This window comes from Canis aureus, chromosome 25 (assembly GCF_053574225.1).
Source record: "Canis aureus isolate CA01 chromosome 25, VMU_Caureus_v.1.0, whole genome shotgun sequence".
Lineage (NCBI taxonomy): Eukaryota > Metazoa > Chordata > Mammalia > Carnivora > Canidae > Canis > Canis aureus.
In genome coordinates, this window is record NC_135635.1 from 6,232,203 (window position 1) to 6,246,564 (window position 14,362).

At 37.4% G+C, this 14,362-nt stretch overlaps 2 protein-coding genes across 5 annotated transcripts in view; one reads left to right on the forward strand and one right to left on the reverse strand.

The window, feature by feature from the left end:
• LOC144296902 (olfactory receptor 8S1-like) overlaps window positions 1-14,362 on the forward strand; it is a 170,688-nt gene that overhangs the window by 12,788 nt on the left and 143,538 nt on the right. The window lies entirely within an intron of this gene.
• C25H12orf54 (chromosome 25 C12orf54 homolog) overlaps window positions 1-14,362 on the reverse strand; it is a 32,987-nt gene that overhangs the window by 7,167 nt on the left and 11,458 nt on the right. For 2 of the 3 annotated variants that reach the window (XM_077870276.1, XM_077870275.1), the window contains exons 3-7: window positions 12,734-12,764; window positions 12,225-12,263; window positions 8,785-8,817; window positions 6,690-6,714; window positions 4,969-5,017 (exon numbers count right to left, since the gene is read on the reverse strand). In XM_077870276.1, the coding sequence (XP_077726402.1) occupies window positions 4,969-5,017; window positions 6,690-6,714; window positions 8,785-8,817; window positions 12,225-12,263; window positions 12,734-12,764 (177 nt within the window). The remainder of the gene's footprint in view (window positions 1-4,968; window positions 5,018-6,689; window positions 6,715-8,784; window positions 8,818-12,224; window positions 12,264-12,733; window positions 12,765-14,362) is intronic. The other variant, XM_077870277.1, reaches the window with a different exon arrangement.

The following is a 14,362-nucleotide window of genomic DNA, read 5'->3' on the forward strand; positions in this document are numbered from 1 at the left end:
AGTCTGTAAGGTTCTTTCTTATATGTCATTTACAAATAGTGAGAATTTTACTTCTTCCTTAGCAATCTGGATGCCTTTTATTTCTTTATGTTGTCTAATTGCTGTAGCTAGGACTTCCAGAACTATGTTGAATGGAAGCAGTGAGAATGGATATTTTTGTCTTGTTTCTGACATTTGGGGAAAAGCTCTCAGTTTTATCACCATAGAGTGAGATGTAGCCGTGGGTTTTTCATATTAGGCATTTATTATGTTGAGTTATGTTTCCTTTAGACCTGCTTTGCAAAGGGTTTTGGCATGAACGGATGTTATCCTTCATCAAATGATTTTTCTGCATCTGTTAAAATGATAATATGGTTTTTATCCTTTCTTATTGATGTGACATATCACATGGATTGTTTTGTGAATACTGAACCAACTTTGCATCCGGGAATAAATCCCATTTGATCATGGTGTGTGATTTTTAAAAATTTTTGTTGGATTCAGTTTGCTAATATTTTATTGAGGATTTTTGCATCTATATTCATGAGAGATATTTGCCTGTATTTTTTCTTTTTTGTGGTGTCTTTATCTGGTTTTGGTATCAGGGTGATATTGACCTCTTGGAATGAATTTGAATTTTTTTTTTTTTACTCTTCTATTTTTTTGGAATAGTTGAAGAATAGTTAGCAACTCTTTTTAAAATATTTGGTAGAATTTACCCATGAAGCCATCTGTTCCTAGAATTTTGTTTTTGGGGAATTGATTACTGAATCAGTTTTATTGCTGGTAATTTGTTCAAATTTTCTATTTCTCTCTGCTTTAGTTTTGGTAGTTTGGTAGATTGTGTTTCTAGGAATTTATCCATTTCTTCTAAGTTGCCCATTTTGTTGATATATAGGTTTTCATAATCTGTTGCAATTGTTTGTATTTCTGTGGTTGATGATTGTTAATAGCTCCTCTTTCATTGGTGATTTTGTTTTTGAGTTTTCTTTTTTTCAGGAGCCTCGCTAGAGCTCTATCAATTTTGTTGATCTTTTCTAAGAATTAAGTCCTGGTTTCATTGATACGGTCCCTTTTTAAAAAAAAATTTTTTTTGTTTCATATCATTTAGTTCTTCTGTAATCTTTTTTATTTCCTTCCTTATGCTGCTCTTAGATTTTATTTGTTGTTCTTGTTCTAGCTTCTTTAGGTGTAAGGTTAGGTTGTTTATTTGAGATTTTTCTTGCTTCTTGAAGTAGTCCTGTCTAAATTGCCCTTCTAGAATCAATTTTGCTGCATCCCAGAGGTTTTGGACTCTTGTGTTTTCATTTGCATTTGTTTCCATTTACTTTTGGATTTCTTGGTTAACCCATTCACTGTTTAGTAGCATGTTGTCTAAAGTCATGCTTTTGTGGTCTCTCAGATGTTTTCATGTGGTTGATATCTAGTTTCAGAGCATTGTAGTCAGAAAAGATGCATGTTATGACTTTGATCTTTTTGAATTTATTGGGACTTGTTTCGTGGCCTAATGTGTGATGTGTGTTTTGGAGAATATTCCATGTGCACTTGAAAAAAATGTATATTCTGCTGTTTTTAAATTTTTTTTATTGGAGTTCAATTTGCCAACATATAGCATATCGCCCAGTGCTCATCCCGTCAAGTGCTCCCCACAGTGCCCATCACCTATTCTGCTTTTTGGATGGAATGTTCTGAATATGTTAAATCCACCTGGTCCAGTGTGTCATTCAAAGCCACTGTCTTCTTGCTGATACTCTGGATGATCTCTCTGTCAATGTAAGTGGGGCGTTAAAGTCCCCTACTATCATTGTATTACTATTTTTTCCTTTATCTTTGTTATTAACTGTTTTATATATGTGGATACTCTCATGTTAGGTGCCTAATATTTGCAGTTATTGTATCTTGTTGGATTGTCCCCTTTATTATTATATAGTGTCCTTCTCTGTCTCTTGTTATAGTCTTTGTTTTAAAGTCTAGTTTGTTTGAGGGATCCCTGGGTGGTGCAGCAGTTTGGCGCCTGCCTTTGGCCCAGGGCACGATCCTGGAGACCCGGGATTGAATCCCACGTCAGGCTCCCGGTGCATGGAGCCTGCTTCTCCCTCTGCCTATGTCTCTGCCTCTCTCTCTTTCTTTCTCTGTATGACTATCATAAATAAATTTTTAAAAATTAAAAAAAATAATTAAAAAAAAGTCTAGTTTGTTTGATACAAGTATTGCTTCCTAGGCTTTCTTTTCATTTCCATTTGCATGGTAAATGTTTCTCCATCGCCCTACTTTCAATCTGTGGGTGTCTTTTAGTCTGAAATGAGCCTCTTGTAGGCAGCATGTAGTTAAGTCTTAATTTCTTTTTACCTACTCTGTCATCCTGTGTCTTTTGATTGGAGCATTTAGTCAATTAACATTCAAAGTAATTATTGATAGATATGTATTTGTTGCCATTTCATTACTTGTTTTGTGTTTGTTTCTATAGATTTACTCTGATCCTTCTTTTGTTTTCTTTCATGGTTTGTTTGCTTTCTTTAGTGATATGCTTGGATGTCTTTCTCTCTATTCTTTGCATATCTATTACTGGTTTTTGATTTGTGGTTAGGTTTGTATATAACATCTTTTGTATATAGCAATCTATATTAAGTTTATGATTACTTAAATTTGAACTATTCTCCACCACCATGTCTTAGGTATATGGTATTATATTTTACATTCTTTTATTTTATGAATCCTTTTTTACAGAAATACTTATTTTGTTGCTTTTGTGTCTTTTCATTCTCTCACATAATTATGTTCTTTCCACTCAAAGAGTCACCTTTAATATTTCTTGTAGGGCTAGTTTAGAGGTTATGAACTCCAGTAGGTTTTGTGTGTCTGAGAAACTCTTTATCTCTGCTTCCATTCTGAATGATATCCTTGCTGGATAGAATATTCTTGACTGCAGACTTTTCCCTTCAGCACTTTGAATATATCATGTTGCTCTCTTCTGGCTTGTAAGGTTTCTGCTGAAAAATCTGCTTATAGCCTTATGGAGCTGTATATAACTGTCTTCTTTGATCTTGCTGCTTTAAAATCTCTTTTCTTTATCACTACTTTTTGCCATTTTAATTACTATTTGTCTTGGTGTGGATGTCTTTGAATTGAATGTTTTAGGAAATCTCTGTGCTTCCTGGACCTGGATATCTGTTTCCTTTCCCAGGTTAGGGAAGTTTTTAGTTGTTTCTTCAAAAAATTTCTGCCCTTTTTCTCCCTTCGTCTGAGATCACTATACTCTGAATGTTACTACACTTGATGGAGTCACTGAGTTCTCTAAGATTATTCCCAATTTGCATAATTTTCTTTTCTCTTCTTTGCTTAGCTAGATTACTTTTCATTACTCTGTCTTCCAGGTCATGAATTTGTTCCTGTGATTTATCTAGGTTGCTGTTTATTCTATCAAGTGCTTTTTAAATTTCATTTATTGTGTTCTTGATCTCTGATTGGTTCTTTTTTTAAAATATCAGAAAGGGAGACACAACATGAGAGACACCTAACTCTGGGAAATGAACAAGGGGTGGTGGAAAGGGAGGTAGGCGGGAGGTGGGGGGTGACTGGGTGACGGGCACTGAGGGGGGCACTTGATGGGGTAAGCAGTGGGTGTTATGCTATATGTTGGCAAATTGAACTCCAATAAAAAAAAAGAGAATAGCAAAAAAAAAAAATCTTTGTTAAGTGTCTCATTAATGACTTGCACATTTTTCTCAAATTCAGTGAGTATCTTTATGATCATTACCCTAAATTCTCTATCAGGCATATTACTTATATCTGTTTCCCTTAGGTCTCTTGCTGTGGTTTGGTCCTATTCTTTCATTTGGAACTTATTTCTCAGTCTCCTTTTGTCTCTCTGTATCTGGCGCCAATGCTAGTTCCCATAGATGACTGTTGTTTGTGCAGGGAGGGAGAAGTGGGGGAGGGAAATGGAGCCTGGTAGCTCCTTTGTTTCTGGATAGGTCTCTGTGATCTCTGTCTCTGCAAGCCATGTTGCTCTGAGATGAACAAGTTGCTCTCTTTCCCTTCTGCCCTGGCATTTTTCAAACTGATGGTTCTACACTATATCTGTACAGGCTGTTTGTCATGCTGTCTTTTTAAGAACATGGCTTCCTAACATCCTCTGGACTCTCCCAGAGCTTAGTTGGCTGATTTTTAAAATTCCAGGCTTTAAGTCCTGCTGGTTGTGAGAACTCATGGCATTCAGCCCCTCTTGCTTTCAAAGGCAAATATTATGGGAATTTATCCTCTCCATTCCTGGGCTGCCTTATGTTTTTTTCCCTTCTCAAGCTCCCTTCCCACCTGAACAGCCATGGTCTGTTTCACTTTCCAACTGTGTCTTAATCCTTTCTACCTTCTTTAATGTGGCCTCCTCTCTACCTTTAGTTGTGAAGTTTGTTCTACTAGTCTTCAGATCATTTTCTGGGTTATTTATGCTAATGTGCGTGTTACCTAGTTATATTCATGGGATGAGGTGAGCTTAGGGTTCTTCTACTCTGTTATCTTCCCAATCAATCCTAGTCTTTTTCTTTTGGAAAAGAAATTGACGTCTCCCAATGTTGGGGCATTGGACTTTCTAATTCTTATTGATTTTCTTCTTCTAAGTCCTTCTTCTAACTCCTAATTTTTTATTCCTTCTTTAGTGCTTTCTTTTCTTACCTGACATTCTTTCTATATTCCCTTATTCCATCAACTGAATGATGAGAATCTCTCCACATCTATTATGGTGAGGCCAGGACTGTTCCTGAGATTACAGGTATTTCTAATGGGGCTGAGGATGGAGGAAGAAGCCCTGATTCTGTAGTTCACCACTACTTGATAGTGGGGGGCTACCTCCTGCCCCTTTAGGAGAGATGTATATTGTAAGTATAGGCTTCTGAAAGCTTAAGGCTCAGAGGCAGCTATATTCCTAGCCACTATACCCGTATCTTGGTGGTTGCCATCTCCTTTGGGGATTATCAAAAAAGAGCTACTTACCCAGTCCTAGCTGTAGATGACCTGGGTGTCATGGAGAAGTTGCTCATCCCTGAGGTGGACACATGAAGGAGTCATTCTCTTACAGGAGTTTAGAAATGTCTCCCTGAGGGCCCTGAACCCTGCTCACATCCTAACTTTGGACTATAGCCAAAGAAGGAGAAGTTAGAACTTAACTAGAAACTTACAAATCTGTCAGACAGTTGCAGAATGTGGCACCAGTCATCTGGTCACTTGCAAAACGTAGTGAATCATAGCCATCAGATCTGTTTAACCAGGGCTGGGCATTAGGAGTTAGCAAAATGTCTCAATTCCAGGGCACTTCCACTAGAGCCCAGGTCCTTGATTTCTCACTTCTTGTCTCCTTTTTTGTATGGACAATGTGTACAGTGAGGCTTGAATTCTCATCCTATTCTGAATCCCCTCCTCCCCCACTTTTAGGAAGCAGAAAACTAATAGCAGCAATAGTTAGGATCATAAATCAACATTTTTACATTCTAGGTCATCAGGTGGGTATTCCCAGAACCCTGCAGTGACCTCTTTGGAGGTCACTTGGATAAAGAAGAAGCTGAGGTAAGCTCAGCTCTTTTGACCTGTTGACCCTTAAGGATCAGCAGCCAAGACAAGTTTCCTTTGTATCTCATAATGGATGCTGCCTGGTCATATTTTCTTACATTCTGGAATGAGGTGATTGACTAGGCTTGGAGAAAGATCAGAGGGTTTTTTTCTGGACTGGCTATATTTAAAGATCAAAGAAATTTTGGACTCTTATGAGCTCTGTTTTGGGGAGGAGCTAGAAAAGCATAGGGTAGTTTTAATTCCCAGAGAGACCTCTAGACTAATCAGAAATTTCCTTTTGATTTCCTCCTCTCTCTGATTCCTCCACCCACATCTGAAGATTCCTCAATATTTCCATGGGACTTGGAAATCCCTGAAATAAATCTTATTTTATTCTGACATTGGAGGATATTTTACTGGGCTCAGTTACTTATATCCTCAATACTCAAAGTCTGATTCATGAATCAGCAGTTTTGGAATCACATGGTAGCCTGTTAGAAATATAGGATCTCCGGCCCATGCTAGACCTACAGAATTGGAATCTGCTTTTTAACAAGGTATACAGGTGGTTTGTATACATGTACAAAACAATGAGGTTTGAAAGCCCCGATTTATACATTCTTTCTTGAATGGGTGAAGGAAGGAGCTCCAGATATGGCTTTTATGCTATAATTCTAGGCTTTTGGATGTTTTGGTTATTTTTCTTAAACACTAGAATTTGCATCTGGACATTTGAGAATTTTAATTTGACTACTCTGAGTAAGCATTCTGTTCTGATCTCCCCACTATTTAATCCCAATGCCAGTCCTGCTAAGCCCATATAGCAGAGCTGGGAAGCTGCTTACCTCTATGCTTGCTGTCTCTCCTCTATTGAAAAAAGCCATGTCTTACTGAGGTCTGAGAGTATCCTCAGGTCCTCTGTTGCCATCCCATTGGGGTAAAGGATCCCTCTGAACCTGTCCAGCTAATTGGGTTGGACAGAGGAAAGACTAGCAGTGCTCATGGGAGTTCAAGGAAAGCCAATGTTTCACTTGGCTGAAGGGGGAAAAGAAAAGAACATCTCAACTCCAGCTCTTAGCCAAAGAGAAGATGAGACTTTGGGTTGAACTCCTCCTTATTCCCTCCCACCACTCTTGGCTTATCCAAACCTGGAATACTGCTTTTACCTCGAATCCGAGCATCTTCCTGCAGCTGAAAAATAATGAGAATTCAGAGATAATCAGAGACTTAGAGGCCAGTCTCCTCTGAAAATTTGGTGTAACAGCTATACACTTGGTCAAATGTAGGATGTCTATGTGGGAAATATGGGCTTTTAGGGAATGCAATTAAATTCTAAGTTTCCTAAAAGCAGAATTTGTATTGTTTTTGTATCCCTCATACCAAACCACCTAACATAATGCCCTGCATACAGCATCTGCTCAATAAATGTTTACTGAATAATGAATAAATAAATAAGATGAGGTGTGGCCTCTTTAAGGGTGGGAGACACATGATTCATTACTTGTAGTCATAATTGCTTATTTAGTGATCTCTCCTTTTAAATTTTTTTTTTGGCTTTTCTGCTCTCCCTTTCCTGGCTGCATTTTTTTACCGTTTTATCCTCACTGCATCTCCAGTGGTTCTCTAAGGGGAGAACCTTTAAGTATCTGTGAAAGTCATTCAGAAAAATTCATACCCATCCTAGAGTAAACAACTGTTGATGATACACTTTGGGACCCATGAGCAAACAGGAGTCTGGTAGATCATCTTTCTCCATAACAGTGCTCTAGGCATGGGTCCTTATGTTTGTCTAATTAAAAAGAAAGCACGTTCTAATTCTACATCTTCCTACTATCTTTTGCTTGATATTCTTCTCTCAGTATTTAAGTACAAAAATTGTTCTTAACAAGTCTGTGACTAGGGTGTCTGTTTTGCCTACCAGCCTGGGGACCTTTGAAGGAAGGGATTTCTCTGGTGGACCCCATGATGAAGCACGAGAAGAGAGTTTCAGCATAGAGGACATCAGATGAGACTTTTAACTTCATATATAGGCCCTGAGAGGGTGGAAATCAACACACACAAGTCCCACTTATAGACAGGCTTCCTCCTCTTACTAGCTGAAATGTTGTCTGGAGGATACGCAGGCATCAGGGGACTAAAGTTTTAGGAGGGTGGAGACACCCTGACCCTCAGGCAAAACTTGGGTAAAAATATCAAGTTTCTGATCTCTACCCAGTGTCTCCTTTTACTTGCAGCCAGTTGGAGGCAAACACTGCTATAATTTTTCCCTAGAGTAAGTCCCAGACATAGCAGCAGGATACAAAGACATAGCTTCTTGGGACTATAGAAATATTTCATTTCTAAGGCCAAGAGTGGTTCAGATAGTGAATTAGAGGAAGTTTATTTTCAGTGTCCTCTCAATTAATTTATACATCATTTCTTGCCAACTAGGAAGAGAGAATTACTGTTTCTAAGATCATGGGAGGCTCATATTATATTTAGATGCTAATCTTAATGAAACTGTATCTTTACTCAGAGAAACAAAGGAAATCTGTCTAAAATTTTCTCATTTGCCTTGGTTTTATAATGTTAGTACTTGTTCTAAGGTGTGTGTTTACTTATAGAAGTAGCTACTGATAAGAAATTGTATAGATAGATAGTGCCTGTTCTTCACTATAACAGACAGGAAAAAAAGGTGGGACGGCAGGCTCGGTAGGACCCAGATATATCAACACCTTGAGGAAGCTAATAAAATAACCCAGTGTCTGTGACAGGCCAATAATAATAGTGCATGTTTGACTGTATTTTTAAAATATTTGATCATTGCATAGGAAAAAGACTGAAATCTGTATGGAGGAAGAGCAGAGGAAGAGGAATGTTTCTCTTTAGCAAAGACATTTAGCTCTGGCCTCTAATTTGTGCTTCTTTACAGTTAGTAGACATCCTTGCCCAATAAGGAAATTTACTATGTCACTTGGTGACTCCTCTTAACTAAGTTACTTATCAGTGTTTTGTATGACCATACAGAGTATTCTTGCTGAGAGAAGTTCTGATAGATACAGCTTTCTCTGTTATCCTATTTCCACAAGGAGATTGTTAAGCATTTTCTTCCCTAAGCTTCTTGAACTGACAAGTCCATGCTGCTCTTTAGGGAGAAGTCACTAGATAAAGGGATGAAACTAAAACCTTAATCAGGGTCAACATCACAGTAGGGTATAGTAAAATGGGAGCAAAGGAAAATGATGTGGTCAGGAAATTTAGAGAATTGAAATTTAATCTCACCTCCTTTTGTATATCCCTAAAAGCCATTCGTACCTGAAAGAAGACACAAAAATTTTGAAAAATTAGTATTATAGGCTTTATTATAAAGGAACTATATATATGTGTGTGTGTGTGTGTATAAAATCTTGCAGCTATCAGGCTGTAGTGTGTGTGGCTTCCTAGCTTTAGCAATAAATCCCAGTGACTTCTACTCTACGTATAGAGTAGACTTCTGGGCCACCATTTTTCCATGTGATAAATGAGTGAAACACAGGAAGTTATTTAAAGAAGTCTCGAGGATCCCTGGGTGGCGCAGCGGTTTGGCGCCTGCCTTTGGCCCAGGGCGCGATCCTGAAGACCCGGGATCGAATACCACGTCGGGCTCCCGGTGCATGGATCCTGCTTCTCCCTCTCCCTCTGCCTATGTCTCTGCTTCTATCTCTTTCTGTGTGTGACTATCATTAAAAAAAAAATAAAGAAGTCTGAGTTGTGAAAAGAATATAAATGAAACCCACTATTATATTTCATTTGTTTAATTGGTCATTGTTCTGAAGCAATAATAGCTGTTAAAATCAACACATATTTGTATTTAGATTATAATACACAGGAGGACAACACCAAATATTGGTAAGTGTACAGAACAGCTAGAGTTCATACGTTGTTGGAAGGAGTATAGAATTGTATAATCACTTTGGAAAAAGATCTGGCAGTCTTGTAAAACTAAATATATATTTCCACTTGCACCTAGCTATGGGTGGATATAATGACTATTGGAAATCTGAGTTGCTTCATTTTGGGGAAGGGATGAGGATTTTGAGATGGATAGTTGTATCTTGTTTGGTGGAAATATAGAATTCAGGAGTTTCAACGTGTGTATTGGTGCACATGGAAGCTGAATAGTCAATGGGATGGACTGTGCCAGTTATCAATTTACTGCCTTTATTCATTCTTTGTTGTATCACTGTCATCCTTTTTAATGTCATAGGTATCCAATTATGTACTGGTTCCCAACAGTATGGTTTTCTGATGCTTACATAAGCAATTTACTCTATCTAATATGATAATTTTAAGAACATTAAATAGTTATTCTACCCATTTTTAGTTAAGAAGATTGCTTTCTTCTGTAAAATTTATAGAAGAGTCATCGAAAATCATAGAGTAAAAAAGTTGATTACATTATTCATTTCATATAATATTCAATAGGAGCTTGCAGGAGAGACTATGGAGACTTTTACTCATTTAAAAAATTTTTATATTTTAAAATTTTTAATAAAAAAAATCCAGGCATTAATTTAATAGTCTTTTCTTGCTTGGCTCCATAGGGAAACTTATAGATTCAAAGTGATCAATTGTCTTCTAATTCCCATCTCTATCTAAGAATTTAAGTATACATAAATGTATACTTAATGTATACTAGAATGTCAAGAATGGGAAGCTAAAGTAGTTGATATTTTGGGGAAGTCATCAGAAACTCCAAATAATGTCTATGTTCTATAAACATAACAACTTGCTCTGGCTATCTAATGGGCATAGTTAGCTTCTGCACTAATATACCATTCAAATATAAAGTGAAATTTGACATTTTCATGTTTGAGAATTGGCCACTTTGTTATTTTTATATAGCTAGGAAACCAAGGGCATTTTGTGAAAATAGAAAAGACACCAGTTTTTAGAGAATAAAAAGAAGCTACTCTCAAATTCTTTAAATTTAAGTCTGTTATAAAGCAATTTCAAAATCAAGGCTGAATAACCTAGATTCTGAGACTTAGTGCTCATGGCATTGTTTTAGTAAGAAGACTGAAGGCAACAAATTCACACTGGTGACCTAGTGGACCTATTTTTTATTTTCAACTCGTAGTTGTCAGATTCTAAAACACACTCGTAATTGGATTCAGCAGTTTCATTTATTATCAAACGTTTGACTTAACGAAGGATTTTTTTTTTACTGGATCTCTTTAAATCAGTTTCATGAAATGAGATTTAGCTATCTTTTCCCAACCACAAAAATGGCAATTATTCTTCACATCCAAAGTACAGACTTATATTCTTTTACTTCTCAACACTTTAGAAGTCTTCAACAAAAAGCAGGTCTGAGTCTAATAAATTTTAAGAACAGGAAAGTTCCAGGCATAGTTTTCTATTGTTAGCCATTATTCTCATTTAAACTACTGTCAATAAATTTAGGAATATGTAGGACATTTTGAAGCATAAAAAATTTTTGTTAGCAACCTCTGATCCCATGGAATGAATCTAGTATTCAAGCTCCTCCAGAATCTTTATTAAAATACTCTAAAGAAATTCACAACAGAAATGCCTTACTAAAGCAATTTCCTATTATAAATAATTCAAAGAAGAGTGGGATCCAAATATTGAAATTATGTTGAAATTATATCTGGAGGACAATCCAGTTTTGATGTCCTTTAATGTCTTAATATAGACCTACCAGCCATAACCAGTAGGAGAAAACAATCCTCCTCTGTGCTAATGATAAAATCCCATCATGTTCCAGGCAAGACCTTTAGAAGCAATGGAGATGTTACTCTGAAACTCACTAGCAATTATATGAAAATTAATTTTTTTGTATATTTTTCTGTTGGAGTTCAATTTGCCAACATATAGCATAATACCCAGTGCTCATCTCATTACGTGCCCCCCTCAGTGCCCGTCATTTTTAATGGACTTAGTTTGGCATTCAAATGAATACCTCTACTCTTCAGAGTGAGTCATTTATTTTTTGAGAGATTTATTTTGAAGCTAATTCATTCTGGGGGGGGGGGCGCGAATGTTTCAGAAAATTATGGTTTATGATATGTGAATCAAGGGCTACAGTCAAGTATTTGTTAGACAATTTGAGTAGCTCTGAAGGTAAAATAACTTCCTTTTGGATCAGCAATAGAATTAAGATATATAATTTTCATAACAAAATGGTAACTTTGCCTTCTTCTCATCCAAGATTTAAAGTATATGGATTTCTCAATAGTTGCCATAAGGTTCTTGTTTGTGGATCAGATTTATTCATTCTATAGTTCTTTTTAAAAGGTTGGCAGAGAAAACATATTTGAGAGGGATTATCTAATGGACAGGTGGATATCTAGAAGGGTGCCAAGGTACACAAACATGAGTTTCTGATGATTTGGGACTGGATGAGTAATAGAACAAGACAAGAGAGGCATAGAGATCCTTCACTATCAATCTGCAATTACTTTTTTTAAAAGGTTTTATTTGTTTATTCATGATAGACACAGAGAGAAAAGGCGGATACATAGGCAGAGGGAGAAGCAGGCTCCATGCAGGAAGCCTAATGTGGGACTCGATCCCAGGACTTAGGAATCATGCCCTGAGCCAAAGGCAGACACTCAACCACTGAGCCACCCAGGCATCCCAGCAATTACTTTCTTAATTCCTCTCTCCTTTCTCCCATGTCTCAACATGCTGTCAAAAGATGACCCCTTTGTACTCACTTGGTCCCAAAGAGCTTCAGTGATTGTTAGCTGTATTTCCTGTTGAAATAAGAGATATATCTTGGGAACATTACCCTAACTCTTCCAGAGTCTGAAAAACATCATGAAACTGATAGAATACAGGGTATTTTTTTGGAAATTGAGATGGACACTTGAAGTCACCCTATTTTTCAGGCAGTTCAAAGTCCCTTCAGTCTTATGGGGTCATTTTTAGGTGGTATCTCCTGTCATCTCTTGATCTAGCTAGTGGGTGACAGGTAGAAACAGACTCATATTTTATCCTTATAAATACCCAGATAGCCTGCCTTCCCCTAGAGTTATCTAGTGAAGTAGTAGCATTGAAAGTATTACCTAGATTCACTAGCTAGTTAAGAGCACCCTGAATTACAATGCCCAAGTCCTCCAAGCTATGGTCCTTACTAGGCAGCTTTCTTGCCTCCTGGCTGCAGTCCCTTCTGCATTTTCAGCAGGAACCAGGAGTCCCAAAGGAACTTGGAAGTCTTACCCACCTTTGGTCTCATTGTGTCATCAGTGGATTTTCTGGAAAGAAAAAGTGATATAAATCTGATGAGGCACCGAGTGTGTGATGTCAGCAAGATGGCAGAAAAGGAGAGTCCAGTCCTCATACCCCCTACACAAACATGAATTTTGACAACCATCATGGATGTGAATACTTCTGTGGGAAACCAGGAGTCTCACAAAGAGGTTCTAGCACCTCACTGAAACAAAATATCCATAAATAGATGCATTGAAGAGGGTAAGAAAAACAGTTTCACTTTGCCTATGTCATCCTTCCCCAAGGACAGCATAGTTCAGTGTCAGGAGAGACGCTCCCAGCTTGTGACTTCTCCCATGGGAACCTTGTGAGACATTGCCCAAGAAGCCAACTTCTATTTTGTCCCACCGAGGTCACTGAGATGATTGGCACAGCTAAATAGTCTTGGGGGGGATCTGGGAACAGAGAAAGGGAATGGATACTCCTAGAAACTATGATATGGATCTCAAAAATCAGCTACAGATCCTACTACTACCTGGTTTGTGAACTCTACCAAGAGAACTACTCATGAATTCCATGGGACTTCTTATCTGCAGATGTACCCCCTCAACTGGCTGACAGATGCCCCCAGAATTCTATATACACCCTGAGATGATGCATACAAGCCTCTGCAGATGGCAAGTGCAAGCATCTGCACAGTATGTAGATATCAGCAGCTGGCTCAATTAAGTAGGAATGAGAGAAGGAAAACAATCTTGAATGTTCCAGGACACCATCTTGGAGGAAATAAACAGGAGGCTCTCAGTACCTAGACTGATTTCATAGAATCAAGAGAAGACAGAAAATCTTAAATACTCCTGAAGAGGAAATAAAAGGATGGGGTTGAGTGCATCCATAAAAAAAAGTCTGAGGAACCCCTCACATTTTTAACTGGTCCAACTGGTGAAAGTCTTTCATTCCCAAAACCAGTCAGTAAAGATTGGCAGGAAGGACTGCTTCTTTAAATGCAAAGATGGCAATAGAAGAATTCAAAGAACAAAGAATCAAGGAAACCAGTGTCACTAAAGGAAAAAAATAAAACTGCAGTGGTGGGCCCCAAAGAAATAGAAATCTAGGAATTGCCTGGAAAATGGCTCAAAATAATCATACTAAAGAAGCTCAGTGAGCTTCAAGAGGATGCAACTAGTGGAAATCAGGAAAGCAATACATAAAGTTAAAAGATTAACAAAGAGATAAAAACCATTAAAAAAAACCAATAATTTCAGGAGCTGAAGAATATGATGACTGCACTGAAGGATTCAATAGAGAGCTTCAACAATAGACTCAAGCAGAAGAAAGAATCATTAAACTTGAAGACAGATAACTTGAAATCCAAACAAACAAAAAGAAAAAGACAATGCAAAAGAGTGTAGAAAATATTTGTAACTTATGGAATACCATCAAATAACACAATATAGACATTTTGAGAGCCCCATAAATCACAGGGAAGGAGAAAGGGGCAGAAAACGTATTTAACAAAATAATGCCAAAAAAAATCCCTAAGTCCAGGGAAGGAAATAAACATCCTGATTATGATGCTCAAAAATCACAAAGAGGCTGAATATTGAGAGATCTTCACTGAGACATAATCAAATTGTCTAAA